Source organism: Salvelinus fontinalis, chromosome 12 (assembly GCF_029448725.1).
Source record: "Salvelinus fontinalis isolate EN_2023a chromosome 12, ASM2944872v1, whole genome shotgun sequence".
Lineage (NCBI taxonomy): Eukaryota > Metazoa > Chordata > Actinopteri > Salmoniformes > Salmonidae > Salvelinus > Salvelinus fontinalis.
In genome coordinates this window covers 25,327,961-25,342,689 of record NC_074676.1, presented here as the reverse complement: position 1 = coordinate 25,342,689, position 14,729 = coordinate 25,327,961, and the positions used below count along the sequence as shown (strand labels likewise).

Sequence of the window (14,729 nt, the reverse complement as noted above, 5' to 3'; positions counted from 1 at the left end):
GGAGTTAAACTGAATTTACCTATAACACACTGTATAGTATATGTGAGATTAACGTGTTCTCTGAAACACTATCCTAGAATTCCCTCTGTCCCTCTCCTTCAGGAATGTAGTAACTCTCCTAGTACTCCCAAGTGGCGCAACGGTCTAAGGCACTGCATCTCAGTGCTAGAGGTGTCACTACAGACCCTGGTTCGATCCCGGGCTGTATCACAACTGGCCGTGATTGGGAGTCCCTTAGGGCGGCGCACAATTGGCCCAGTGTCATCCGGGTTAGGGTTTGGCCAGGGTACGCCGTCATTGTAAAATATGAATTTGTTCTTAACTGACTTGCCTAGTTAAATAAGAATTGTTAGCTTTTCATTATTCCTAACCTCCGTAAGAAAAAGACTCCAGGACCCCCATTCTGCAAAAAAAACACGTATTTCTCATTTATTTTTTTTGATCCCAGTTGCCTAGTTTTCCTCCTGGCCTGCAGCCAGACCCCTAAAGACTCCATAATACAGATGGACTCTTGTCCTGTTACGCCGAATCCAGACACCGGTTGTTATTGAAAACTTGTTTGTCTCATAGCGGATCCTGCTGTGATAGACACTGGGCATCATATCACTCCCTGCTGTTTAGGTGCCAATGGACTCATGTTTTTGTTCTCAGCACAGAACATAATTGCTGCCTCTCAAAATAAGCAGTAATTAACCAATAGTGAGTGTGGCATCTGTTTACAAGGGCAGGAAAACAGCGCTTTTTATGTCTTTCAGTGCCTACCGTCGCTAACTCACTATAATGGTTTTGGTAATACTGAGCATGGACTTACACCTTGTCAGAGGTTGTCCTGTAAAGGTTCGAATTTCTCTCTCTTTCCATCGCTCTTTCCATCCCCCTCTCTCTCTGTCTGTGTCTCTGTTTGTCTCTCTCTCTCTCCCTCTCTCCCTCTCTCCTTCCCTCATCCAGGTCCACCATCTTACAGCAGCAGTTCAACAGGGTGGGTCGTGTGGAGCATGGTTCGGTAGCACTGCCAGGTATCATCCGCTCTGGTTCCATCGGCGGCCCTGACAACACCTTTAACATGGGCACCATGCCCTCTGCCCAGCAGCAGATCACCACAGGGCAGATGCACAGAGGACACATGCCCCCACTGGTGAGCATGCCCCTGGCACCCATGCCAATGACACACAGTAGGAGCAGTGATGTGCAGAGAACCTTGCTTACACTTCACTAACTACGATCTTTGTGTTTGTGTATAAAAATCTGTACATTCTGTGTGTACAGTTGAAGTCGGAAGTTTACATGCGCTTAGATTAGAGTCATTAAAACTTGTTTTTCAACCACTCCACAAATGTCTTGTTAACAAACTATAGTCTTGGCAGGTAGGTTAGGACATCTACTTTGTGCATGACACAAGTAGTTTTTTCAACAATTGTTTACAGACAATTCACTTATAATTCACTGTATCACAATTTGAGATGGTCAGAAGTTTACATACACTAAGTTGACTGTGCCTTTAAACAGCTTGGCAAATTCCAGAAAATTATGTCATGGCTTTAGAAGCTTCCGATAGGCAAATTGACATAATTTGAGTCAATTGGAGGTGTACCTGTGAATGTATTTCAAGGTCTACCTTCAAACTCAGTGCCTCTTTGCTTGACATAATGGAAAAAATCAAAAGAAATCAGGCAAGACCTCAGAAAATAAATTGTAGACCTCCACAAGTCTGGTTCATCCTTGGGAGCAATTTCCAAATGCCTGAAGGTACCACTTTCATCTGTCCAAACAATAGTACGCAAGTATAAACACCATGGGACCACGCAGCCGTCATACCGCTCAGGAAGGAGACGCGTTCTGTCTACTAGAGATGATCGTACGTTGGTGTGAATAGTGCAAATCAATCCCAGAACAACAGCAAAGGACCTTGTGAAGGTGCTGGAGGAAACGGGTACAAAAGTATCTATATCCACAGTAAAACGAGTCCTATATCGACATAACCTGAAAGGCCGCTCAGCAAGGAAGAAGCCTCTGCTCCAAAACCGCCATAGAAAAGCCAGACTACGGTTTGCAACTGCACATGGGGACAAAGATCGTACTTTTTGGAGAAATGTCCTCTGGTCCGATGAAACGAAAATATAACTGGCCATAATGACCATTGTTATGTTTAGAGGAAAAAGGGGGAGGCTTGCAAGCCGAAGAACACCATCCCAACCATGAAGCACGGGGGTGGCAGCATCATGTTGTTGAGTTGCTTTGCTGCAGGAGGGACTGGTGCACCTCACATAATAGATGGCATCAGAGGAAGGAAAAATATGTGGATATATTGAAGCACCATCAAGACATCAGTCAAGAAGTTAAAGCTTGGTCGCAAATGGGTCTTCCAAATGGACAATGACCCCAAGCATACTTCCAAAGTTGTGGCAAAATGGCTTAAGGACAGCAAAGTCAAGGAATTGGAGTGGCCATCACAAAGCCCTGACCTCAATCCTATATAAAATGTGTGGGCAGAACTGAAAAAGCGTGTGCGTGTAAGGAGGCCTACAAACCTGACTAAGTTACATCAGCTCTGTCAGGAGGAATGGGCCAAAATTCACCCAACTTATTGTGGGAAGCTTGTGAAAGGCTACCTGAAACGTTTGACCCAAGTTAAACAATTTAAAGTGAATGCTACCAAATACTAATTCAGTGTATGTAAACTTCTGACCCACTGGGACTGTGATGAAAGAAATAAAAGCTGAAATAAATCATTCTCTCTACTATTATTCTGACATTTCACATTCTTAAAATAAAGTGGTGATCCTAAATGACCTAAGACAGGGAATTTTTACTTGGATTAAATGTCAGGAATTGTGAAAAACTGTTTAAATGTATTTGGCTAAGGTGTATGTAAACTTCCGACTTCAACTGTATGTATTGTCAGAGCTTGGCCCAGCAGGCCCTGATGGGGACCATTAACACCAGTATGCAGGCGGTGCAGCAGGCCCAGGCTGATCTGGGAGAGGTAGATAACCTGCCTCCACTGGGCCAGGACATGGTGAGTTCCCACCTCGCATTTACTAGACTAATCCCCCTTTATACACAACAGCCACTAAATCTCACCATTCAAAACTTTTCCAACACTCAGAATGTTTTGGTCCATGCATGTTTTTGGAAAATATATTAACTTATTAATCCCATTGAATGTATTTTTTTTAAAGATGCAATTTTGGCGTTTTCCCTCTGTGTTGATTTGCTAAGTCTAGAGATACTCAGTTTTTTTAAAGTCCATTTGAACTCCCATGTTCCACGTGTAATTAGGTGGTGGAAATTGATTGTAAATATGGAAGATGTACTTTAAAGCTCGAGACTGGTGCTTCAAAAGCTGTAGGAGTTGTGAAAAAGCCCTAGTCCTTTAATCACTGATAGTAAAGTTTATCTGGGTTGAAAATCTCCCACTGTGATGAAAGCCAATACCCATCCTTCTCCCTCTCCTGAAAGGCGTCCAGAGTTTGGGTTCAGAACAAAGTGGATGAGTCCAAACATGAAATCCACTCTCAAGTAGATGCCATAACCGCCGGAACGGCATCTGTGGTCAATCTTACAGCAGGTGAGTGCAAGAGGTTACCTACTGACATTTTGAGTTTTCTGTTATTTTTATTCTTATTTATTTATTCTTACAAAAGGCCTCTAGTCCTAGTTTGAGTGAAAAAAAAGAATAGGCGCTCATCTTCAAGGGCAAAAACCCATAGGGATAGAATCAATACACACATTTTCCTAGCCAATGTGGAGCGCCCAGAGTGGAGGGCTCTGAGTTCCCTTTACATAATGGAGCATTTACCATTTGCCATAATACATTTTTCCATTGATGGAATAAATAGTTAGCGTGTTGTCTTGAATCTGAACTGGCTGGCAGCCTCTCCCTGCCTCCTGGCTGGAGCTGTGCCATGCTGCTCCACACTGCTCCCTGCCAGCCGTTCGATAAGTTTTCATCTTTCCCAGACATCTGTTGGATGGCACTGAGGCTCCCTGTTATCATCCAGTAGAACCTTTTACCTCTCCACAATTAACTATCACTTCTCTCTGTACTTATCTTCGCTGTACCATATCCAATGTGTTTTCATTATGATAGTGACACGGATGTGTGTATTATAACACCACCCAGGTTGCTGATTGGGGTTTGGGCTGAGAAAGAAGAGACTGTGTCAGAGGTAGAGCAGAAGGCACTGGAAATGGTTAACAAGGACTTTCTCTCTTCCCTAGGTGACCCCACAGACACAGACTACACAGCGGTGGGCTGTGCCATCACTACCATCTCCTCCAACCTGACAGAGATGTCTAGGGGGGTGAAGCTGCTGGCAGCGCTGGTGGAGGACCAGGTGGGCAGCGGGCAGAACCTGATGGGAGCTGCCAGGACCCTGACAGGGGCCGTCTCTGACCTGCTCAGGTCTGTTGAGCCAGCGGCTGGAGAGGTACAGACACAACACAGCACTGTTCTACCCATCACATCTGTTCTATTCTCATATATTGATGTGTACTGCCTTTTTAACAAATCCACTAGTATGTTTCTATAGTATGTTTTCTAAAACAGTTGAAGGACACAATAATTATGTGTCCTGTAGATATAATCACTGGGAGCTGTTTTGATTTGGGATGTGAACTGTGTCTGAGAGCAGCAAAGTGCTGTGATTGGTCTGTGGTGCCGCGGTGGGGTCAGTGTTGTGAATGTGGTGATGTCATCCTCTCCCATGCAGCCCAGACAGACGGTGCTGACTGCAGCAGGAAGTATAGGCCAGGCCAGCGGGGACCTGCTGCGTCACATGGGGGAGGGCGAGACTGACGAGAGGTTCCAGGTTGGACTGCACTTTACTCACTGTTTCTATAGTTCCGCTGCCAAACAGGAAAACACGCATGTTCCCAGTTCCTGTTTAGAACTGCACACACACTTATATAATGGTATCAGGCTTTCTTTTCTTTAGCTATTGTAATTTAGTGGACAGTAAATCCCTCGCTAGAGAATGCCTGTATTTCTACTGTTTCTGCATACTGACTATACAGCTATATAGCTACCAGATCTAAGACCACATAATGGAAATGTCCTTATTCAGTCCGTCCAGTCACGTTTTCTTAGCTCTGCTGTGGCTCAGTGAGTGACGGTGATGAATGTGTTTCAGGACATTCTGATGAGCCTGGCCAAAGCAGTGGCCAACGCAGCTGCCATGATGGTTCTCAAGGCCAAGAACGTGGCCCAGGTGGCAGAGGACACGGTGCTGCAGAACCAAGTGATTGCAGCTGCTACTCGGTGTGCCCTGTCCACTTCACAGTTGGTGGCCTGCACCAAGGTACTGCTCCAACTGACGCCCACACCCCTGTCTCCTGTAGCCATGGAGGACAGCTCAGGACAAGGACTGGTGATAGGAGAAGAGCTGGCTTACTGAACTGAAATGGCTTTTTGTTCTGTCTCTTGATTTCCAGCAAAGACTATACCCTATTCTAAATTAGTTATGTCAAGAATAGCATTATCAGTCTTGTACACACCTACATGTGTCCCGAGGCCAGTGGTCAACAACCGGTTGATCGCGATCGACCTCCAAAGCATTCCTAATTGCTCACCAAACATTTCTTTAAGAAACTCAACGATAAAGCCTTGCATTCTTATTTCGTCTCGCGCTGTTGGTGGTAGGTGCACCAAATTCAGCTACCGGGTAGGCGAAGTGTTCTCATTTTGAACCATTTCATGTGTCTGAAGTTAATTAATTCTGCCTTCCTCGTGGGCCCGGAGAGCAAATCAAGTGCACCTATTGGTCTACCACCGGCTAATCTGATATGTCAGATTACAGTCTGCAGCTTCCTCAAGCTCACAGCAAAGTTGACAGTGACATTTCTAAACTTTTTCAACCATGGCTAGAGAGAAAAGCTGCTGTTCCTATGAGTTACTGTTTAAGTTGTGCTACAACCAGCGCTGCAATGAATGAGTAGGAAAGTGTATCGATAGGCTTACGTTGTTCTTAGCAGCTTGGGTCTTTTTTTATATTGAGTAATATCAGTTTCAGCGGAGGGAGGGAGAGCAGAGTGATGTTGAGAGGCGGACCCTCTGCTGCTCTCTCCCTCTGCTGAGAGTCACCATCAGATGCATTGCAGGAACAAGCCCAGTTAAATAAAAATAAAAAAGCAAATTATTTAAATGTAGGCACACTCAGCTGTGCCTCACAGGTAATACAACAACTGATCTTTTATTGGTGTGATCATATAAGTTTTGAAATATAATTTTTAAATGTTCTATGAAGAACAGCAATGCAATGGCAGGGCAATTCAACCATAGCCAATATGTAGTGATAATGTATTGGGCCTATAGCCTACTGCACAAACCTCATTGCTACAGAACTGTTTTTAATAGGTTACTGTTGCATAGGCTTTTTATTTTTTTAATTATCTGAGTGATATATCTTGGCTTGCATTTTGACTCAGAAAGTGATCTTGACTCAAAGGTTGTTGACCACTGGCCTAGGCCTAGCATCTCTGAATGTGTTGTATTTTGAGAGTGGCCACTAGAGATTGACCCTGGACTTTGTTCGTCCAGGTGGTGAGCCCCACCATCAGTTCCCCGGTGTGCCAGGAGCAGCTGGTTGAGGCAGGGAAGCTGGTGGACCGCTCGGTGGAGAGCTGTGTCAAGGCCTGTCTGGCGGCCACAGACGAAGGTGAGCTGCTGAAGCAGGTGGGTGCCGCGGCCAACACAGTGAGCCAGGCACTCAGTGACCTGCTGCAGCACGTACGCCACTATGCCAGCTGTGGTGAGCCCATCGGACGTTACGACCAGGCCACAGACACCATCATGACCGTCACTGAGAGCATCTTCACCTCCATGGGAGACGCAGGTGAGCTGTAGGAGGGGCGGGGAGGGGTGATAAGTGGAGACACTGGTGTAGTGCGGAGGGAAGGGAAGTGGTTGATAACTATTTTGGTGGTTATGGTGAGAGAACCTTTCACTCTTGATTAAGTATTTTCACATTCCTGGTCAGTTCTGGCATCAAGCAGTTTAAGTTTAAAAACTTTAGCTAGCTATTATCCAAGGACTTAGTAAGTAAGAATTATCACTGAAGTAGGTACCAGTATCTAGCCTGTGTTTCTTGTCTATTTTTCTCAAGACTTTCACTGAGGTTGTTCCCATGTATTTTGATAGAGTGGGACCAAAGATGTTGTCAGGTTATGGTTTATATTAACTGACCTTCAAAACCCTGCTGTTGAAACATTTTCAAAGCCTGAAGTATTTGTTATGGTTCGCCGATGAGTCTGAAGAATTCCTAACCCCAGCCAATCCTCAAGGGGTTGTAGAAAACATGTCATTGAAAACCACTACAGAGCTTCAAATCTGGTCTCAATCACTGTTCAATGGGGCTTTGAAACTTAAAAGAAAACATATGACCTGAACATTTTTGGAGGGCTAAAGGGATACTTTGAGATTTTGGCCATGAGGCCCTTTATCTACTTCACCAGTCAGATGAACTTGTGGATATCATTTGTATGTTTCTGTGTCCATTATGACGGAAGTTAGAGGTAGTTTCGTAAGCCAGAGCTACCTAGCGTTAGCGCAATGACTGGAAGTCTATGGTATCTGCTGGGTAAGTAGATAAAGGGCCTCATTGCTAAAGTCCCGAAGTATCCCTTTAACACTCTGACTTCCATAAATTATTGTAAAAAGAAATTGCAGAAATTCAGCCAAGTATCCTTAACAGTCCCATTTCACTGACTATTTTGTCTGTAAATACTGGGATGTAAAGTAGCCTAGATGTCATGTGTTTTATAGTCTTCTCCCTAGTTATTTCTAGCTGTAGGCAAGTTTTTTATAGACTGACTGGGGAAATATGGTAGCTTCTAAACAGCACTATAGCAGCTTTCTAGTCCTTTTCTGTGCATTTTTGTGAAGGAATAAAGACATATATTTTTTACAACCAGAGTGGAGAATGCCAAAGGGAAACTGCTGTGATACTGTGAGTACGATACCAGAAGGTGAAAAGGAAGCCGTGTAGGGTATTGTGAGGCCCAATGAGGGATCAGCTTTCAGAGAATAATCTAGGCCATGTTTCTGTGGTGATAGCACAGTGGGGAGGTATTGATGTCTCTCTCTTTTCTCTCTGATCGCTCTCTTTCTCTGATCGTGTGTAGGGGAGATGGTGCGTCAGGCCAGGGTGCTGGCTCAGGCCACGTCGGACCTTGTCAATGCCATGAGGTCAGACGCTGAGGCTGAGGTTGACGTGGACAACTCAAAGAAGCTGCTAGCAGCAGCTAAACTCCTGGCTGATGCCACGGCCAGGATGGTAGAAGCTGCTAAGGTACTAAGACGGACGACCACTACACTGTACTTACACTAATCCTTCCTAGGATTATAATATGCCATTTAGTTTACGATATGTCATATTAGTGTATTATCATTAGTGTCATGTCTGCAACTAAAACTAGAACTCTACTGATATACTTTGATGGAAATGAGATATTCCTGCTGTAGTCTGAGCCATTGCGTCTCTTTAGAGCTGAAATAATGAAAGGGCAGCACCAATGGTTCTTAATAAGCCCATGGCGCTGTAGACAAGTATAAATGAGCAGGATATTATCACTGTGAAAACGCCAGGCAAGTGAAACGTGTGACACATTCATCACGAATCCACTGCCGTTGCAAAGAAGAAATGGGAATCTTGCACTGACGGTTTCCTTGGAAACTGTCAGAAAACAGACAGAGCCTAATGCCTCTGCATTTAATATACAGTCACAGTGTTGGGGAAATGTTTAGAGTGCCACTGAGACTATGAGAGAGGTTTTGATATTCCCTTTGCCACTGCAGAACTACGATTGTATTTAGTGGTGTTTTTGCTTGCAAGCAACTAAACACCACTAAATACAATCGTAGTTCTGCAGTGGCAAAGGGAATATCAAACCCTCTCTCATTTCTGCCTGCGTGCATGTGTGTATGTCTGTGTGTGCATGTCTGTGAACAGGGGGCTGCAGCGTACCCAGAAAATGAGGACCAGCAGCAGAGGCTGAGAGAGGCTGCAGAGGGGTTACGCGTTGCCACGAACGCTGCAGCTCAAAACGCCATCAAAAAGAAGCTGGTCAACAGGCTGGAGGTGGTTGGAGAGACAATGACAGCACATTGTACCCTTTGTGCTACCATTGAGACCCTGTCCTGCTGTAGTTTTGTAGCAATCAGCATTTGTCCTTCCTCACAAACCCTAGAAGTCCATCCAACACCATGACACACTGTGTCAGATAGAACTACCTAGATCTATGTGAAGATGGATGGATCTCTCCCCCAAGCCTTGGGAAATGCATAGCAAAAGGCCGAAATAATTTTGAATTAATTTGCACAAATGAGGCATATTTAGCATATTCTCTACATTATTTATTATCCTGCAGCAGAAGATGTGAAGTCCATTAGTTGTGTGAATGAGTTAATCGTAGTGTAAAGATTTGGGTTTAGCCATTAGTATTTATCAGTCCCTAATGACAAGACCCTCACTTCAGTCATTTGGAGCTTCCACTGCTCACTAACCCAAGGCTGGAATCAGTTTGTTATCATAGATGCACATCTCTCTCTCGGTCTCTGTAGCCTGTAATAGTAATGAGTTACACCCCAAACAGGATACAGAGATAATAAAAACCATTTAGAATGTAATGGGTTTAGATTAACTGAGAGTACACCTCCACCTGCCCATTCATATGGCTGAAATCTCTCCTACTGATCACCTAAAGCTTTATATCTGTTTAGGTTTCAACACATGGCCATTTGTGTTGTTTTCTTCCCAGCATGCTGTGCTCTCTCTCGCTCTCTCTCTGTCTCCACCACTCATCTCCATCCTCTCCTCTTGCGTTTTACGTTGTGCTGTCTGTTTGTTTTCCCCAGGACAAAGAAAGCATTGTTGTTCAGGTTCTTGTTTCATCCTCCATCCTTCTGCCCACAAAACTTGGAATGTTTTTCCTCTTGCCACATTCCATTTTGTTTACACTTCAAAGGAAGTCACCTCTGTGGATTAATGGAAGTAGACAACACGTATTATACAGTGCTTATGTATTTTATGAATTGTCAACATTGCATGTTGAGACAATGTGGTACTCGTCCTAAAATACAGTAGTATGAAAGGTTAAATGACTTGGATTCCACAAAAAGTCTTTCTTTTTTGTCAGGTGGCGATGTCCACTGGGAAATTCTGAAATAACTCTTTAGCTTAGTTTGTGACCGCCCCTATTTAGTTTGATCTTTCTGAGAAGCTCAATCTGATACTGTATACAAGTAGTACACTACCCTCATCTATTTATCTGATGTAAGCCATTTACCCACAATAAACCTCTGTCAATATATCTCTCTGTTTCTGGAACAGATTGCTGCGAAGCAGGCTGCAGCTGCTGCTACTCAGACCATCGCAGCTGCCCAGAACGCTGCTGCATCCAATAAGAACACTGCCTCTCATCAACAACTAGTACACAGCTGCAAGGTACAGTAATATTGACCCACAGCAAACAAGATCACTCTTGGATCACTCTGATGAAATACCTACAGATGTAGGATCTTAATTTGACTTATTGTCATAGCAAAATAATCCTGAAGCAACAGGATTTGAACGTTTAGTCCATAATGTTGCCTGATCGGTGGTTAGACTATTAGCTATTAGGCTACATGAAAAGTGCAATACTGTTAATATAATTGGGTGTTAGTATGGGTTTTCAGTTACTTTATGTGAATCACGAAGCTCATCTGCATTTCATGCATTGCGGAAAAATTCTCAGCAACTAAAGATTGATCAAATTAAGATCCTACGTTTGTACAGTATTGAACCAATACTATCACTAGCCGGTTGCTATATTGGCAGCATTTATATTGCCGATTTCATTACATTGGTTTAATCAAATGATATGTGTACTTGTAGGCAGTGGCAGACCACATCCCTCAGCTGCTCCAGGGGATGAGGAGTAACCAGGCCCAGCCAGAGGAGCTCAGTTCCCAGCTAGCGCTCATCATGGCCAGCCAGAGCTTCCTACAGCCTGGCAGTAAGATGGTGACGTCTGCAAAGTCAACCGTCCCCACAGTGACAGACCAGGCTGCAGCGATGCAACTTGGACAATGTGCCAAGAACCTGGCCACCTGCCTAGCTGAGTTGCGAACAGCCACCCAAAAGGTAAGTCCTTTAACCCCCTATCTACAGCTACTGAAGGTCATGTTTTCATACAGCTCAGACATCCTCTGGACTGTGTGAGAAAGGTTTGTGTCTGTGTGCTTCTGCAGGCCCATGAAGCCTGTGGCCCACTGGAGATAGACTATGCCCTCAATGCTGTCCAAACTCTGAGGAGTGAGCTTCAAGATGCCAGGATGGCTGCACACGATGGGCAGCTCAAACCACTTCCTGGGGAATCGGTCAGAACATTAGCATAACCAAATCCATTATAGAGCATTTGGAATACAGTGATTTGCGCCAATCATGCAAAGCAAATCTGCAGATGTGTGAGAAGGCGTGACATTGTGCTCATGTGTCATCCCTACAGCTAGAGAAGTGTGCCCAGGACCTGGGTAGTACCTCCAAGGCTGTTGGCTCCTCCATGGCTCAGCTGCTGACCTGTGCTGCCCAGGGCAATGAGCACTACACAGGTAGGAGTTCAAACAGAGAGAGAGTGCACTGCAAATGATTGAGCAGTACAAGAGAAATGTTTACCTAAACTCAAGGCAGACTTCTTTGAGTGTCTGTGTAGACTCATTCGTTTCTGGGATTTTGGTTAGATAGTGCAAACTGTTCCTAATATCATCTAATACTATGTGTCGATCAGCTAAAGGGTCCCAGTAAAGCTCTACCAAGTGGGGTGAAAGAGGATAAAGTAGGCCGCAGATACCCTGACAGGCATTCACTTTCCCTCCACCAGTAGATGCACAAGTGTAATTCATTTCTTGATTTCTTGATGTTATCACTATTGCCTATGAGGGAGGAATAAACCCGATTGGGTTCTGCTGCAAAGCCGGGCATTTTCTTTAGCCTCCATTGTAGCTCCATTTAGTCTCTCAGGAGAATTGATAAAGACACATTTTTGAATAGTGTGTTCTGACAATGGCTTCTCCTGCCCTCCCAGGCTAGGCTGCTTCAAGCTGGGGCTCAGGGTGCTACTCTCTCTCTCTCTCATTCATCTTATTTTCACTAGATTTAACATTCCATCAGCAATGGGCTCCACTCGGCTGGATAATGCAATTTGATGCGATTTGCTGCATTCCCTCATCTCTGCTTTGTGTGTAATAAGTAAAGCCCCAATCCCACATGGTGCCTCGTTCTCCTATCTAACTCATTTGTTTTAACAACAGGGGTGCTTTAGGTTGGGCTCACCGTGCTGTTCCAACTGTTCAGTTACACATTACCAACAACTCTTTCTATTCATTCTGAGCACTAAAGCTGCACCCCTGAATGTGTGTATGTACATATTTTTGTGTAAGGACATATTTAGTGAAGGGATAATGAGATTGAAATGAGGTAGGATTCAGCTTGGAGTTTGGCTAGTGAATAAATCATGATGTAGCTAGCCAGAGGCAGAGTAGGTTGTTTAGCTCCATCTTAAAGAACAATAATGAGGCACAGTGGGACGTTGACACCAGGTTTTCCATCATTATTTCCTGGACTAGCTTTGTTATTCCAACTCCAACACTTCCACTTCCTTCCACGTCTGTCTGTCTGTTGTGTGTAGGCGTAGCTGCCAGGGAGACGGCCCAGACCTTGAGGACATTGGCCCAGGCAGCCAGAGGTGTGGCGGCCAGCACCAAGGAACCCCAATCTGCGGCGGCCATGTTGGATTCTGCCCAGTACGTCATGGAGGGATCTGCCATGCTCATCCATGAGGCCCACCAGGCCCTGGTCTCCCCAGGTGACACAGAGAGTCAGCAAAGGCTAGCACAGGTGAGGAACTTGCTGACTGACTGTATTGACATCTTACTCCTAGACAATTGGGTTCGTGTTCCAAGCACAGTGTTTTCTGTCAGGCTCTTTCCTCTCCTCTGCTTTCTGGCTGATAACCGATTTGTAAACACTGCTACTCTCCATAACAATTATCTGCTTTAAGTGTTGCCATTTTCTTTCCTCTGTCTCCTGCTTAGCAATCCTCTCACAGGAACGCTAGCTGCCGGAAAACTGCTTATTTGCAGCAGGGCCCTTTGGGAGATAAACATATTGGTTGGCATATGTCTGTGACAGTAGCATAAATTAGTGACATGGATTGCCGTTCTCCGCTTGCAGGCTGATTTGCATTTGAGATGTTTTTCCTTTTCATAGCTGTGCCCAAGTACTGTGGAAAATTGTTAGAATCTGTAATATCAGCATACTGACAGGCTTATCTGTGCTGTGTTTCAGGTGGCCAGGGCAGTGTCCCACTCTCTGAATAACTGTGTCAACTGCCTACCTGGCCAGAAGGATGTGGACATGGCCCTGAGGAGCATCGGAGAGGCCAGCAAGAAACTGCTAGTGGACACTGTGAGTCCTGCTGCCAGATGCGCGAGGCTGCAGTTTGGAGGGTTGATGTCTTATACACAACCTTAAATATAAGGGGTTGTAGAAGAGCATGGCAATTCTGTCCTTAACACACATTTTCTATTCATTACTGGAGTCATTAATCATCTGTATCATCTGTACATGTGGATTATGATCTGCAGCCATTTTTATTTATTTCTCGGTAACAATTAAGTGCCTGTTTTCAAGTATTGTTTTTAATTAAAATGGTCAAAAAGAAACAAAAATAGCTTCTTAGCGAAGATACATTTCTCAAGCAAAGATGTTGCTAGGACTGTCTGGGAGTGGTTTGAGTGGGTAGGGGGAAACTGAAAACTAGCTGTTATTGGCAGAGAGGTTTGGAACGGTCTTTCTTATTGGTCTTTTAACTAATGAGGCAGGCCAGAACACCATCCCAGCAAAACAGGCTTAAATGTCAAGCGGTCTTTTCAAATGCTCTTAAACTAAAAGGTCATTATCATATTTTTCACAATTTCACAGTGTTATTTAAATCAAACTTTATTTGTCACATGTGCCGAATACAACAAGTGTAGACCTTACCGTGAAATGCTTACTTACAAGCCCTTAACCAACAGTGCAGTTCAAGAAAGAGTTAAGAAAAGATTGACCAAATAAACTAAAGTAAATGATAATAAAAAGTAACACAATAACAACATAACGAGGCTATATACAGGGGGTATGGGTACCGAGTCAGTGTGCGGGGGTGCAGGTTAGTTGAGATAATTTGTACATGTAGGTAGGGGTGAAGTGACTATGCATAGATAATAAACAGCGAGTAACAGCAGTGTACAAAACAAATGGAGTGTGGGGGTCAATGTAATAGTCCGGTGGCCATTTGATTAATTGTTCAGCAGTCTTATGGCTTGAGGGTAGAAGCTGTTAAGGAGCCTTTTGGTCCTAGAATTGGCGCTCCGGTACCGCTTGCCATGCGGTAGCAGAGAAAACAGTCTATGACTTGGGCGACTGGAGTCTCTGAAAATTTTATGGGCTTTCCTCTTTCCTTTCCTTCCAACCTCATATTGTGGAAATATATATTCACAACTGAATGCATTCAAACAAAATGTGTCTTCCGCATTTAACCCAAGCCCTCAAACACAGGAAAATCACGTTTATTTATTTTTAAAACTTAAAAAAATATTTTGTGATATCCAATTGGTATTGAAAGTCTTGTCACATCGCTGCAACTCCCGTACATACTCGGGAGAGGCGAAGGTCAAGAGCCATGTTCGCTTAACCCAGAAGCCAGCC

General features: G+C 44.3%; 1 protein-coding gene across 7 annotated transcripts in view; it reads left to right on the top strand.

Annotated features, from left to right (window-relative positions):
• LOC129867056 (talin-2-like) overlaps positions 1–14,729 on the top strand; it is a 141,146-nt gene that overhangs the window by 85,738 nt on the left and 40,679 nt on the right. For all 7 annotated transcript variants that reach the window (XM_055940192.1, XM_055940191.1, XM_055940193.1 and 4 more), the window contains 15 exons: positions 949–1,135; positions 2,903–3,016; positions 3,460–3,568; positions 4,222–4,430; positions 4,713–4,811; positions 5,133–5,300; positions 6,539–6,833; positions 8,122–8,288; positions 8,949–9,077; positions 10,329–10,442; positions 10,875–11,123; positions 11,231–11,359; positions 11,488–11,590; positions 12,667–12,875; positions 13,326–13,445. In XM_055940192.1, the coding sequence (XP_055796167.1) occupies positions 949–1,135; positions 2,903–3,016; positions 3,460–3,568; positions 4,222–4,430; positions 4,713–4,811; positions 5,133–5,300; positions 6,539–6,833; positions 8,122–8,288; positions 8,949–9,077; positions 10,329–10,442; positions 10,875–11,123; positions 11,231–11,359; positions 11,488–11,590; positions 12,667–12,875; positions 13,326–13,445 (2,401 nt within the window). The remainder of the gene's footprint in view (positions 1–948; positions 1,136–2,902; positions 3,017–3,459; positions 3,569–4,221; positions 4,431–4,712; positions 4,812–5,132; positions 5,301–6,538; positions 6,834–8,121; positions 8,289–8,948; positions 9,078–10,328; positions 10,443–10,874; positions 11,124–11,230; positions 11,360–11,487; positions 11,591–12,666; positions 12,876–13,325; positions 13,446–14,729) is intronic.